Raw genomic sequence first — 14,606 nt, 5'->3', positions numbered from 1 at the left:
ACTTGCGTATTCACGTTAAAATACAGTAGAGTGCTACATCTGAAACATTCAGTTTGAAGTTTAAGCTGAAGCAATAACAAGAATTGATGTGCTAGTTGAAACTGAATCACTGAAAGGCTTTTAAATGAGTGAAGATACATAGTTACATAGTATTAGCCATCATATGAGTTTTACCTGCTGTCATTCAGCAAATAAAATACCCTTCACTGATGACAGAGGCTGGTGTTTATCTGGCATGTCGCATCAGGTTTGTGCTTTTTAACATCCTAAGATACCATGAAGATGAGCTGACTATAAAACAGTCAAGCATTTCTTCTTTGTTCCCCTCACACAAAAAGAAGTGGGTTGTTCACTTGCCTGTGCAGTCTGAAGTGCGTACACTTGCACACATCACATACGTTATGCAGTGCTCCGCTGCACATAGTCTAATCTCCCAACACTTTGTGAATACTGAGAATATCAGTGAACATAACTGAGCAATATATAAATTTGCTTCTCCGGTGAGTCACTCATTCTTGATTCACAGCTGATGACAGCTCAGCCTAAGCAGGATGGCTGGGGGTCCTTTGTCTGAAAGGATATTGTCACACAATGCTGCCCCCTATACTGGAGTATGAAAGGCAACTGCAACAGCAGGCCTTTATTTATGAAACTGAATTCCAATTCACAACATAATCTCTCATATATATTGCATCTGTTCATTCTCCTCGTTTATGTACAGCAAAAGATGAGTTTGCTTAACATGCAAAACTATATTGAGAAATTTTCTTGATTATTTTTGGCTTAGTTAATTCTTTAAAGCCTGAACCATGAAATAACTGTCAGAAAATTCAAAGTTTTTGAGTATTTGGTGGCAAATCATAAATATATCAATCTGCATATATGAGTTTTAATAGTGTCACATAGCTACGTTGTGTATTTAAAAAAATGTATTTCTTAAAAATGTAAAGTGCAATTCATTTAGATTTATAATAAAGTTTAATAAGTGCAAGTATAAATATCATATATATCATGTTAAGTATTGCAAATGAATGTACTGGTTTGGAGTTGGTAATATAATTTGTATTTTTTATAGATATGTAAAGTTACTGTGTGCCTTTTTCTTTGTTTCTGTGTTTGTCATCATAGGTTTTCATTATCCTCTGTACGGTAAGACGGCAGGCAGGGAAGAATCGGAGGTGACACCACCCGGCAGAGGAGGAGCGGTGAGCAGCAAGCAGAGCAGCGACTCATCCTCATCCTCAGCCATGGAGCTGCTGCAGCAGCAGAGCCATCAGTATCACGGAAAATCACCTGCTGTGAGAGGCTTTACTGCCACATCCACACTGCAGCTCACAGCGACACACTTCTGATGTTTGTTTTCCTTCACACGACACAGATCTGATATCTTCCTCAGACAGGAAAAACACCTCAGGGAAAGATAAAGATGGGGGTAAAAATGGTAGACTGCTTTGATTCCACTCTGCATTTAAAGCAGTCACTCATGAAGACCATCACATAACATCAGCGTGGCATAAACATGCCTTATAAACCCCTAAATAGGAAACTATTGTGATGACCTCAACACATACATGTGCAAAGAAAGTTTTAGGATTATTTTTATAATCAGGTTATTGTTTTGTTTTTCCTTTGCAGACAAAGCAACAGAGAGTGAGAGGAAAAATATACTAAAAGCCCTGCATGTGGGTGTCCCGCAAATGATTTGGTTCGTAAAGACTGGACTTATTATATGAAGTGTAATAAAGTTCAGCCTGAAAGCCACGAAGTAAAGCCGGCAAAATGTTGACTGTATAAGTTAACTGTCTGATGGATTATATTTCTATTCCATTAAATAAGTGTTTAGATGTGCCCTAGACAGTTTTAGCCTTTGTGAAGTTTAACAGTTAAAGAAAAATAAAATCATTTGAATATTAGCACACTTAGAAGTCTCATTTTTTAACAAGTTTAAGGCGCATATATTAAAGCTTAAAGAACCAAAAATGTGTTACAGTAGCCTGCAGGTAACAGGAGAAAAGCAGGAATCAAGTTGCTTCTAACACAATGTACGCAACAAAACATGCACAACTTTTGACTTTACTTTTCGACTTCAGACTGACACTAAAACCTATAGATGCTCCTCCTACATCATGGTTTGTGGTCCACAGGCTCTTCCAGGATTGGTAAGGGTATTTTGGCTAGTCTGTAAGTGGTGGCTGCTTATCTCATATATAACATCTCCCAACCTGAACTTGGATTTTACTCATTAGCTTCTTATTATAGGCCTGAATATGTGTGTATTTAAACACTATCACCATGCAAACTTGTTAACAAAGGCATGACTGTTTCAGGATGTCTTGTCTTACATGGGTCACTTCAGAAGGCAGAAACAAACCTTTTGCTGTTTGCTGAAAAAATCATAGAGATACAATTTTGCAATTTTTTCTTAAGCTTGGCAAAATTAGCCAAGATAATTCTTGATTTGATTTTACCAATATAAAATAACTTCTCTTGGCATGATGTGAATGTAATAGATCAAAATAGTGATCACATCTAAAATCTTATGGAGACAGAAAAGTGAAAGGCACAGTGTAAGCGTGTGTGTGTATGTCTGTATGTGTATGTGCGTGCGTGTGTGTGTTTGTAGCCTGGTGAGAAGGGATCCCCTGAGGGAGAGAGAGAGACGGAGAGAGAGAGGAACCATGTGTCATTCGCCCGACACCTCCACACACACCATCACACACACCTGGGTATGAGCTACAATCTGATGTCAGGACAGTACGACATCTACCAAGGTATGAATCTGCAAAACAAACGCAGACACTGTTTAGATAATGAGATATGCTATACAAAATAACATGTTACTGGAATCACATTACATTTTTCTGTAACATAGTAATCACATTACAGTTATGGTGTTACTTGCATTAAGAAAGTTCTTCAGTTACCTACAGGATTGATGGATTTCAAAATAAAAAAATCAAACGTGCATTTTTTTCCTGCACATGCTACAATTAGATGACTTCACATCATGTGCAGGGAGGCAAACATTAGTTGAGTGGTTGCAAGTTTTCAGGAGTGGACACATCAATAATACTTCTACTCTAATTGCACAAAACGGGTGAGAAGCTAATATAAAGTGGAAACAGACCAAAAAGCCGAAAAAGCTGTTGCTAACATGACTCCTTTTGCTGATTTTCAGCTTTGTTGTCAACCTGATGTTTGCTCTTAAACACTGAAAACACATTTTGTGTGTTTGTCCTGGTTAGCATAGAGATTTGTATCATTGTGTGGGGCTACAGCCTAAAGTGAGATTTAAGCTTCTGTGATAAATCTATGCCATAGATGCACCATAACCACAAACCTTTCTGAATCCCTGTGCTTTAACTTATGCCATAACCTCACATGCATCTCCCTAGAAATGTAACAAGATGTCACATTAACAGAGATTGTAATCAACTGTGATTGGCTCATCCTGTAGACCAGCGGTCCCCAACCTTTTTTGCGCCACGGACCGGTTTATGCCCGACATTACTTTCATGGACCGGCCTTTAAGGTGTCGCGGATAAATACGACAAAATAAAACTAGTACCGGTACTGAAAAAAAGAAGATTTATTCATAACACACGTGAAAAGACCCAGGAAAACCGAGTTAACGATAAAAACGATAACAAAATAACGCTCAAAACCGATAAAAACCCTGAAAACCATACATTTCACACCTGAACCTCAACTCTCGCGGCCCGGTACCAAACGACTCACGGACCGGTACCGGTCCGAGGCCCGGGGGTTGGGGACCGCTGCTGTAGACAATGGATCAATTCAAAGAGAGAATCTTCAGCACCAAGTAGTGTATTAGCAGTGGAACTGCAGAGCATTGCATGCACACAACACACACATGGTGGCAACAGTGTCGGCCACTTGAGTGTACTACGACGTAGGCTCTAAAAGACTTAAGTCACACATTACTCTCATACTGTTAGTTGGTAATTATCTGACAGTGCATCTCAGGCCATGCAAAGCATACGTGATGTCACAAAGGAGAAGTTGTATTAAATAAATGACTTTCCTCAGGTACCAGCTGAGGAATGTAGTTCATTACTTGTTTCAAAGAGTAAAGTAATACATTACCTTTTTTTGAGTAACAAATCCAACATTGATCACAGCTGACTTTCTCTTCATGTTCCTATTCCTATGTTTTTAAGGGTTGAGCTCCAGGTCGCTGGTCTCCAGTCAGCAGGTGTCAGGGCACTCCTCAACTGGTACGTTTGAAACACACACTGAAATTATGTTAAAGCTTCACTGGTTCCACCTGGGAAACCAGGGTAAATGGACCAGAACATCTTTAATACATAGACTAGACATCTTTGTTGAGACTTCCTTGTACAACTTTGATTGAAAAGGGTGGAGCAGCATGGACTCATTGTTGGGATACTGCTCTTTAGTCTCTAATTCACTGTCTTTAAAGATCTTGATATACTGCACATATATTTATCGTTTTTGCCTGCTTTTATTGTTAGACTTTATATATTGCTTTAGTTCATTTTTTATTATTTCTTTTCATGTACAAGTTCTTAAAAGAAAGGTTTATGTCACCCTAATAAGGAGACAAATTAAGCACAACTGCTGCTTAGATTTTTAATGCAGATTGCCTTCAAATCACGGAAGCATTTTCTAAGCTAGCTTGGATATTAATACTGTAAAAACTAGGCCCATTTTTGTATTAAAGCTCTGGCACACAGAGTACTGAAGTGGCCAGGGTGTTGTTTTACTGCTGAAATTACTCATCATTTATGTGCAGAATATCCTGTTCTGCTCTCAGTGTGGCTCACAGACTCATAAATTATCTACCAGGTTTTCATATCATGAAATGAATTGGCTAAAATTTTCTCTCATAAAATGCAAACTGAGAGCAAAACGAGCTGGACAATTGTCTCATTTTCATGCCGTCTGCCAGGTCAATAAATCTAATATCTGAAACTTCTCTGCTGGGAATAACAGCTCTCTGCTTATTCGGCTGTGCGACACTCGTACCTCGTTGCTGAAATTATCCTCCAGTAGATCATTACCCTCTCTCCAGTGTTTTCCATATACTTTCATAAACCATATATCACCATGTTTGCTTAAAATTGTGAAAATATTCCAGAGGGAACCTGACAGGCAGTTAAAAAGCTTAATGTGATGATTACAGTACTGCTGCAGACACTGCAGTTGTCTATAAATGTAAATTGCTGTGAAATGGAGGAGATTAACAGCAGTGATGGCAACAGTGGAGGCACACAGCTGCAGAGAAATGAAGAATATCCACGTTTCTCTGTAGAATCCAAAAACAGGAGCAATTTGTAATCTTCCTGGAGTGACATCTGCAGATCATGTACCAATTATCTCTGTTTTTCCTTCAGGTATTAAAGAGTTGTGTTACAAAAAAACTACTCGAAAGAACAAATAATAAAATGCCCCTTAAAAGAGATCCTATTTCGATTTTACTGGCTTTCTGTTATATAAATATACTGTTGCAAGGAGATCCTTAATATGGTCATCTCAGGCACATATGTCCCACCCACCTGATGTTTAAAACTTATTTTTGTAAGTGGACAGTAATCAGGAGAAGGCTGGCTTAAATGTGTCTTTTCTAATCATCTTTTCAAGAATTTAGCAAAAAAGTTCCCGCCAGTATCGGCATCTTATCAAATGCTGTATTAAGTTGTATTGAGATATTTTCAGGATGTGTGCTAGTCATTAATTTATTTTTAGCTGCTCCCACAGAAATGGGTGTTGCTTCAAGGTTATACTGTCTCACTGTGCCATCTTGTGGTACAAATTGGTACTACACGAAAGTAGAGCACAGCCCCAGTTGAGCTTCAGTTGATATCTCTTCAGCATATATGTGTGCGGGTCATAAAGATGTAGCAGTTGAATCTTAATGTTCTTTTCAAAGCTTTAGTTAATTCTGAAAAGTTTGAAGTTGGTGTTAAGCACAAGAATTTACAATAAGTACCTTTAACGGGAGAGTCACCTTCAATGAACAGGAGTTAAAACATCTTAATGTCACACAGAGGATGAACTAAGGAGGCTGCACCATAATTTAAATTTGAATAAACTAGGATTTTTTTTGAACCGCGAATCATGTAAAGTGACTCTATTAGCTTTAAAGAATAAAAATACAAAGTGAAACAATCATAATCTGTCCTATTTATAGTTTACACGATTCAGTGTCCTCTGAGAGGAGGAAGAATTTTCATGGACTATAACAGCTATTCATGCAATGTTAGGGATATCATTAACATGAGATAACAACGAGTAGATGTAGCCAGTTTTATGGTATGTTTACACATTAAGAAGCAGGTTGTCCACCCTGGTTCTTGAAAAACATGACAGAAAGCACAACAATGCTGCATTAATTTCAATCATAGCAGTTAATAGGCAGAGTTTGTAATTGAAATTGTGTTGTCAAATCTAAACAGGAGGCCTGACTGTTTTCACCCAGCACAGATGCATCTCTACTTCTGTTCAGCATAAATCCTAAGTGTAGTAAAGTTTACCTTTTTTTTTTTTCCTGTCTCCACAGACAGCGAAGGGAAGAAGTAGGACCATGTGACCACGTCTCACATGAGGAATGGCAGATTTATCAGACATCAATTCCATGGTGTTGAATAAGCTTCGCCTCGCTGAGAGGCAGAGAACAAAAAAGAAAAAAAAAATCAAGAAAAAAAAACTTCTTTCATTTCTTACTAATAAAAGAAGAACCACTTTTGTAACTCATCACAGAGGAACTGATGAGCTGACAGCAGGACGGGAAGCAGGACCAGGACCTGTTTGAGGACGAACTACCTGTATAAATCCAGAATCACTGACTTTTAGAGCTTTTGGTTTTACAGAGTTTTGACAGAAGCAGGTGGCATGTACGAAACAAAACGTCCCAGAGCGCCGTGCACTCAGCCCAACCAGGGCTGTGGTACTTAACTTTAGAAATGCACAGTTATTGTCGTGTATTATGATGATGAAATGACTGAATGTATTGATGATGACTTACACTTTACCACATTAGTGTGGATCTGTTTTTTTTTTAAAATGGGACAAAAACAGCATTAGGAAGCTAAAAAGTCTATTATTATCCTTATTATTCTCATTATGATTATTGAAGTGGAAGTCCTCCTCCCTCCATAGTGCTGACGCTACATTTGTATTACTAACCTGTAACTTGAGCGTAACCATGTTGATTGTATTGTCTTTATGTGAGAGTAAACCTTCACATTGACCTGCCCAGTGCCATGTAGGAACCCAGTGGTGTATATATTCTGTACAGATTCATGGCAGAGCACTAACATGCTTTATCGTACACTATGTTGATCTCCATCAGCTGTGTATGGGAGCAGAGGGCAGAGCGGGGACGACCGGCAGGAACAGAGCCACTGTTTATCTCGCTGACTTCAGTTTATCTGCAGCACATGTGGTAATGTCATTGGTTAGACTGCATACGTGATGAATACAATCAGTTCGCCCCAGTTTGTGCTTCTTATGAGTGGCAGTGTGCCTGAGGGATGTTAGCGTCTGTGAAATATCTTCACACCTACTGGATGCACTTTCATTATTTGCGTACAGATAGTTTTTCAGGTGTGCTATATTTAGGCCACTGTTGAGTGAAGTATAAGTAACAGATGATTTCTTTTGAACGCATTGCAAATCTACATCACATTCATCTGAGCTTTGTACATCAGAGAAGGACATGGCCACTGAGACTTCCTTTACTTTTGAAGCCTCACCTTTACCATTTTGGTCCCCACCATGTTAGTCTGTTTGGAGTTCATATTTGGCCTCGGGAGTGGGGTGCTAAGTTATCAGCTAGCTAGTTACATCCATAGACTCTAACAGTGCAATGCACAGACACAGATATCTGCTAATTAGTGCTATATAAGATACATTTACATAGCACTAATTACTAACTATAACTTAAGCACAATTTAATTTTATTTGCACGAGCATGTCCTGCGCAGCAGGTCATACAATGTAGAATGTATATAGAGTTTTGTTAAAAATGTTTCAAATGGCACCAACAGCACAAACACAGTTGAGAGATCCAGTTTAGAGACTCCGATTAGGAGAAGAGGTGCAGGCTAGCAGACAGTGATCAGGTACAGCTACCTGGGTTGGCACACCTGCCAGCCTTAACAAAATCCAAAGCTGAGCAGAAAAATTGATTCATCCCTTATAGAGTTCTTATGAAAGAGCAGAATTAACTAATTTTATAGCTACATTTTTTGCAGGAGCATTGATTCATTTTGGAGCTAGCCTCCAGCAGCTATTAGAAAGACTGCAATTCAACAGCAGCATCGCATGCATGTTTTTGCATGCACGAGCAAGCCAGACTGATAAAACGAGCGAAAACAACAGTGTTTAGCAGCGGCTATGAGTAATATAGAGATCGTGTTTTCAAAAGCTGAATTGTTTTTTGAGGCATGCTCAGGGTCCATTTAACTGAAGTTCTGGAGCTCGCAGTCATGTCAAATACAGATTACTCTAAAAGTCTATAAATAGACTAAAAAATGCAAATTAGAACAGTTATAGTTTGATCTACTGTGAAAGATCATATGATATGTGACATGATACGTCTAATCTGATGAGCTCAAGTTAAACAGCTTAGAAAGAGCAAACTTCAAGGCTTAATGTCAAAGTGATTTTGAAGTCCGATGTACAGACTGGGGCTTATAAATTCTGTTGTTAAAATACCTCTCTGTGAAGGATAAGTCCAGTGAACGTTTTCCTTTCTAATGGAAATTATTTACAATAACCTCGAGGCTGTCTGAAACATGGTATTTTCACTCAGGTAAAATAGTGAGTTGATGGCAAAAAACCAAAAACAATAACTGGCACCGATTTGTTTATCAAATGGAATGACTAGATGCAGACTGTGAACTTGGGGTTGACTTCTGTTTTCTTGTTATTCTTTTGTTTTTTCACATTGTGCATTAAATCATTGACTTGCATGAGATTCTGCTCAGTTTCGATTACAACATTTTGCCATCTAAACAGTTTTTAGATGCATACAACAGAATATTTTAAGATTCTTGGGCTCTAGGAAAAAAATAGTTGGTTTGATTACAATATTTATTTTCAATGACACTTACAGTGATAGAAAAGTTGCCAGAAATATCTAATGAGATCAAATCTGCACTCAAATAATGAAAAGTGGATGCACACTGGAATGATCCTTTTGTTGAAATGCCCACATTTGTATTGTCAGTGATGACTGTGGGGACATACTGTATATGTGGAGTGCCACAATCCTTCGCCCTGCTCGTGCTCTTGCTCCCATGCTTTCTACAAGTTAACTAGCTCACAGCAGAGTCCCTGATAGACACAAAGGTCTGACTTTACCATTGGTGTTGTACCACTGCCAGCTTAAATAAGGTTCAGTAGATGCATGTATGTTTACAGATGATCCAAAATATGTTCAAAACTCACTGGAGAACTACTGTCAGAGTGATAATGTTTATATCTGGCATATGTGCTTAAAAAGACCAACAGTAGACCTCTAATAGGCTGTTTCCGCAAATATAGTTTCAGGTTGTCAGTAAAGCAAATAATCCAAGGCTTATTTCACCAGCCCTCTGATCCAAAAGCCTCTGGATGGTCAGCTATTATCAATAGCCACCATGTCAAGAGGATTATGGCTGAGAGTGAGGGCCAGTTAATGGTTTCGATATCAGCTACAGACTCAGAACAGTTCCAAGTATGACCAGTATGATCTCCAAAAATTTGGAAGCACTGACTAATGACTATTGGTTTAGGCTAAAGACATGAGTAGCTCAATATCACAGTGCTGCAGTATGTGTATTTGTGTGTATTAATTAGACAATAGCCTTTATATGAAAGGTGAATCAAATAGATCAAATATCACAGAAAATTGGAGATCACAAAGTAGTGACAGCCATTAGATGAAATGGCCCCCCTATATAATTAACAGAATAATCATGTTTTAACAAATGAGCACTCAACAAACGATTGTGACTATAACCTCGCCAGGAAAGTGTGCACTGGGGTTATAACCCTACTGAACAGTAGGGGGCTTCCTTTTTGTATAATTGTATTTATTATAAATAACCTCTTGTGGCCCCTTGACTGACGACATCATCCCAGTGGTCTACCTTGTCTATGAGTAGCTCTGCCTCACTCACAACACCTTACCTGCATAGTATCAGTGATCATTCTATTACTTGAATATAGTGCTATGAACTCTGTTTACAAGATGCTGTCAACTTTTGGGAGACACAGTGTTGTCTTTAAAAGGCTGCTTGGTATGTTCAATTCATCCACCTGGTATATCCAGTTATTCACACACTGAAAACATACAAAAACATGAAACCTGCTGTTGCTTTTTTATACTGTATATGCCTTAATTCATATGTTTGGCAATCATGATTAAAGGATGTTTATATACATTTTTGGTCAGTGAAGGTTTTTTTTTGTTTCTTTCTTTCTTTCTTCAGGATATTTGTGTTTCAACAGCATGTTGACCATTGGCTTTTTAAATGTTTGAAAAATAACTATGTGAAAAACAGTTTTATGTGATGAAGTGTAACACCTTGCATATGACAGGCAAACATCTGTCCTCTGTAAGGTACAAGTGATTTATAGGGTCCTGTTGCTAACATAATGCTTTCAAAATTAACATTTTCAAACTATAGGAAGTAAATTTAAATAAGTAAACCCACGCTGGAAACTAAATGAAAATCAGTTATATTAGGATAAAAAAAAAATCAAAACTAAATTACAAAATACTCAGAAAACACAAAACTATAATAACTCTGGTAGTAATAGCAGACGTAGCAGTACTAGTGGTAGTAGTAGTAATAGTAGTAGTGGTTAACTTTTACTGCAGTTCCACCTCCAACCAGCATGAGGTGCTAAGAACTCGGGCGCCTTTATCATCACTTCCTCTTTGAAAACAAAATGGGTGGCGCCAAAGCTTGACAACAAAGCGGCTGTTTGCTGCCTGTAACGGTCGTACAGTTATTCTTTATGTAAACTACGTTTCTTTACCTTGACATCTTCGTCAAAACTCAGCTGAGCAGCGGCGGGAAGGAGAGTTTTCCCATTTTGAATAAAACTTTTTTTTTCACTTCCCTGCTGTACAAATGTCAACATGGCTGCGAAGACTGACCAACTTCTCATCGTTCTGTCCATTCTGGAAGGTGAGCGATTTAAAGAGCTGGATATCCTCCGATAACCCTCCTACATTGGAGCTACCAGCCATGTTTGCTTATACGTGACGTATTTGACTCGTTGGTACCACAACTGCAGCCGTTTAACGGGTGTTGTTAGTCCCATGGGGAAAAGCCGAACCTGTTGCTGCTGCAAGTGTTGGTGGTGATCTCAGGTCGGTGAATTAAATCCAGGCTGAGGAGGCATTAAGTGTTTGCTGTTCGAATGACACGCCCTAAGCTGGTGAAGCAGCTATTCCTGTCACAGGGGACAGTATAGAAGCCACGTTAATGTCATTTATGCTGAGAAAGCTTCTTACACCTATGACTTTCTATGTCATCGTTGAATTTGCAAGTCATCACATTGTGTTGATGTTTTGATGAATTTAGGCTTTCAGCGATAATGCATCAGTATTCTGATTTGTGACTCAGCACATAGTAGATAGGGTGGCCAGGTGCAACACCCCATGTGGGAGTTCACTGCTTTCTGTCTCTTGTCCACCTGTTTGGCCTTTGTTGGCCTTTATATGATTTCTTTAAACTGTTCTTTTTACAAGGTGGAGTAGTTATACAGCACACATCTTTAGTGACATTCACAAACAAGAATTGAATGCAAGAGTTTTAAATTATTTCGAATTAAAAGGCCAAATTTACCATGACATTAATGGCCAGCTCAATTAACGAATAAGTCATAGTCACATATTGATTTATACTGACGTCATGATCATTTAATACAGCTACTTAGATAGATGGTAAAAAGTAAATGGACTGATTCTTATATAGTGCTTCTCTGCTGTGTACATCAAAACCTTTTGATGTACACAATAGAAAGTGGGACAAAGTAGAGAATTGATCAGCATCTGTGTAACCAGTGTGTCGGAAACACTTTGTGTCAATCCCTAGGTCGTCACTTCCCAAAGAGTCCTCGGCTCAGTCTGGTGGTTCAGGCGAGCTTTGATGGAGAGCAGCTGGCCACGGATCCTGTAGAGCACAGAGAGCAACCGCAGTTCAGCACCGAGCTGGCCTGGGAGCTTGACCGCAGGACGCTGCACCAGCACAGGTTAGATATCATGTGTTTTTGAAACTTTTTAATCACATCCTGGGCTCTATGAGCAATTTAATATTTTTGATCTCATGATACAGCTGTTATTTTCATCATAGATTTATACAAAAGGTCTTTGTCGTTGGATACATTTTTCCAGCCCTGTCCATGTCTATCTTTTATATTGTCTGTTCTGTCAATACGCAACTTGACTCCACCCACTGTGTTTAGCTGCGATGCTTCTTTGCTACATGCTTGTAAACAGTGGAAGCATAGCACATTCTACTGGATTTACTATGTGATGACGCGACTGTTTTTTTTGAAAATTATGTTGAGGTTAAAGTTGTGGTAATATTGTAAAAATCTAATTATTATTATTATTATCTAATTATTTAATTAAGAACCACAAAATACTAATATTAGAACAATTTCCATTAAATTACAGTAGGCTGAAAAGATTGACTGTAGAGCTGCAACCACATGCCTCCATAGACTGTATATAAAAGATGGACATAGCCAAGTACATGTAGAGTTACTTGGAACTGCAACCTTGGAAGAAAAATAACACCAACCAGGGACCAAAAAAGGTTTTTGATGCCTGTACCTAATGCTCTGCCTCTTCACAACTGTACAGAGGCTGATTATTGTTATTAATTTTCCATAATTCACATGTTTGGACTTTCTTAAGACTTAAGTCAAAGAGGTTTCTGTTTGGCTAGTTCATGATTCACTGGTTATTTTCTCATTTAATCGTTTGAGCAACGAGGACAAAACATAATTAGCCAATGTTTCTTTTTTCGCCTCACCTCCCAAATTGTTACAATAGATAGCTACTCCTCTCTGAGCCTGGCCCTGGTGGAGGTCTTTTCCTGTTGAAAGGAAGTTCTTCCTTCCCTTTGTCCCCAGGTGTTCGATCACAGCAGTTTGTCTGACTGTTTGGATGTTCTTTCTAATACTTTTGATTTGTTAGGCAGCTACCTTTTGAAGTATTACAGAAAACAAATTTTCTCTCAAACCACAAAAAAAACTTTCTAAAGTAGGGTTGTGAAAATGTTAGCCGAGTCACACTAATGCCTCTTGATGGCCTTGTCTCTTCAGACTGCAGCGAACTCCCATCAAGCTTCAGTGTTTTGCTGTTGACCCTGTCAGCAAGAAAAAAGAAAGCGTCGGCTACATTGTCCTTGACCTTCGATCAGTTCAGGAGGTCAAACAGGTGAACGTCTTCTCTATCTGTCTGTCTGTTCAGAGGTGCGCTGGTAGACGATTTGATATGCAGGGCTGATGTTCTGATAAATCTGTTGTGTGTATCAGGAGTCACGCTGGTATCCACTGCTCAGCAGTAAGTACACCAAACAGAAACCTTCCCTTCTGCTCAGCATGGTGTTGGAGAATGACAACAAGCCCTCTGAACCTTCACCTGATAGGTTCAAAGCCAAGAAGGCCCCGCCCCGACAAGGTGAGCTCTCCCAGCTCTCTTTCTTTTGTTTTCACCTTCCTTGGTTTTATCTTTTCTCTATTTAACTGTATTACTTGTGTTTGATGGTGATGAGCTGGAACAGTCTACATTTTAATAAACTATTTTTCTTTCTGAAGTCCAGTCGGACTCTGTGCTGAGTCGTCACTGCTGTGCCATATTCCTGCCTATTTTCCTTTACCATCCTTCTATAAAGTTACTGCTTACTGTTTAGGTTTTGGTCACCCTCAAATATAAAGTGTGAGTAAGAAGAAAAAGGTCCAGATCTTGGCTCAGTTGTAGAGAAAACACTGACTCATGTTTGAAATCTAAGAAGGGAGAATAGTGGGTTGGCAGCATACATGGAGCCTAAATCCAGAGTTTTTAATGTGTAAAATCCGTCTCTATTTAAACCGGGCATACTTTTAACCTCCTCCAGGGTTCTAGATGTGAAAAAAAATTATTTTTAGAAATTCTTGTCTTTTTTTCTGACAATGACAGACAACTCCAGAGCTTATCCATCATTTTGACAGATTAGTGCACTGATGGAGGATCTGGTGTAACTTTTACTGACATTGTAAAGAACAGTGATCTGATGGTCTGTCTCTTTCATAACATAACATAGCATTAGTCATGTGTTATGTTAGTCATTACAGGGTCATAGCTGCAGAAGGAGCTCAGATTGTGGGATTTTCTTTCTGTGAAGTGAGCACTTGTAAGATCATAAAGTCGCACATTCAGAAAATTTAATCTCATCATTTCTCTGGGAAAATATTCCCAGTCTATACAGTTGAGCCTTGAGCTGAAGTTCACTTAGTTCATATTTGCCTGTTAAAGTGCACTGACTGCAAGGGCTTTGTGTTTCGGCTGTTACTGCAGGGGGAAAAAATCATAAGGGAGCACTCAGTCTATGTTTCTGTTTACGATTTACTTA

The 14,606-nt window shown here is 38.7% G+C and overlaps 2 protein-coding genes across 5 annotated transcripts in view; both read left to right on the top strand.

The window, feature by feature from the left end:
• znf608 (zinc finger protein 608) overlaps positions 1-10,415 on the top strand; it is a 76,045-nt gene extending 65,630 nt beyond the window's left edge. For both annotated transcript variants that reach the window (XM_005938643.3, XM_014338857.2), the window contains exons 6-9: positions 1,129-1,298; positions 2,624-2,771; positions 4,182-4,238; positions 6,545-10,415. In XM_005938643.3, coding sequence (XP_005938705.1) covers positions 1,129-1,298; positions 2,624-2,771; positions 4,182-4,238; positions 6,545-6,564 — 395 coding nt within the window. In that variant the 3' untranslated portion in view covers positions 6,565-10,415. The remainder of the gene's footprint in view (positions 1-1,128; positions 1,299-2,623; positions 2,772-4,181; positions 4,239-6,544) is intronic.
• Positions 10,416-10,741: 326 nt separating this feature from the next.
• The window catches only part of LOC102292726 (centrosomal protein of 120 kDa), a 34,374-nt gene continuing 30,509 nt past the window's right edge, over positions 10,742-14,606 (top strand). The window contains exons 1-4 of one of the 3 annotated variants that reach the window (XM_042227227.1): positions 10,742-11,168; positions 12,081-12,237; positions 13,318-13,432; positions 13,531-13,675. In XM_042227227.1, the coding sequence (XP_042083161.1) occupies positions 11,120-11,168; positions 12,081-12,237; positions 13,318-13,432; positions 13,531-13,675 (466 nt within the window). In that variant the 5' untranslated portion in view covers positions 10,742-11,119. The remainder of the gene's footprint in view (positions 11,169-12,080; positions 12,238-13,317; positions 13,433-13,530; positions 13,676-14,606) is intronic. The other 2 variants (XM_005938646.3, XM_005938645.3) reach the window with 2 other exon arrangements.

This window comes from Haplochromis burtoni, unplaced genomic scaffold (genome assembly GCF_018398535.1).
Source record: "Haplochromis burtoni strain Fernald_Lab_line unplaced genomic scaffold, NCSU_Asbu1 Contig_250, whole genome shotgun sequence".
Taxonomy (NCBI): domain Eukaryota; kingdom Metazoa; phylum Chordata; class Actinopteri; order Cichliformes; family Cichlidae; genus Haplochromis; species Haplochromis burtoni.
This window is presented reverse-complemented; position numbering and strand designations above follow the sequence as displayed.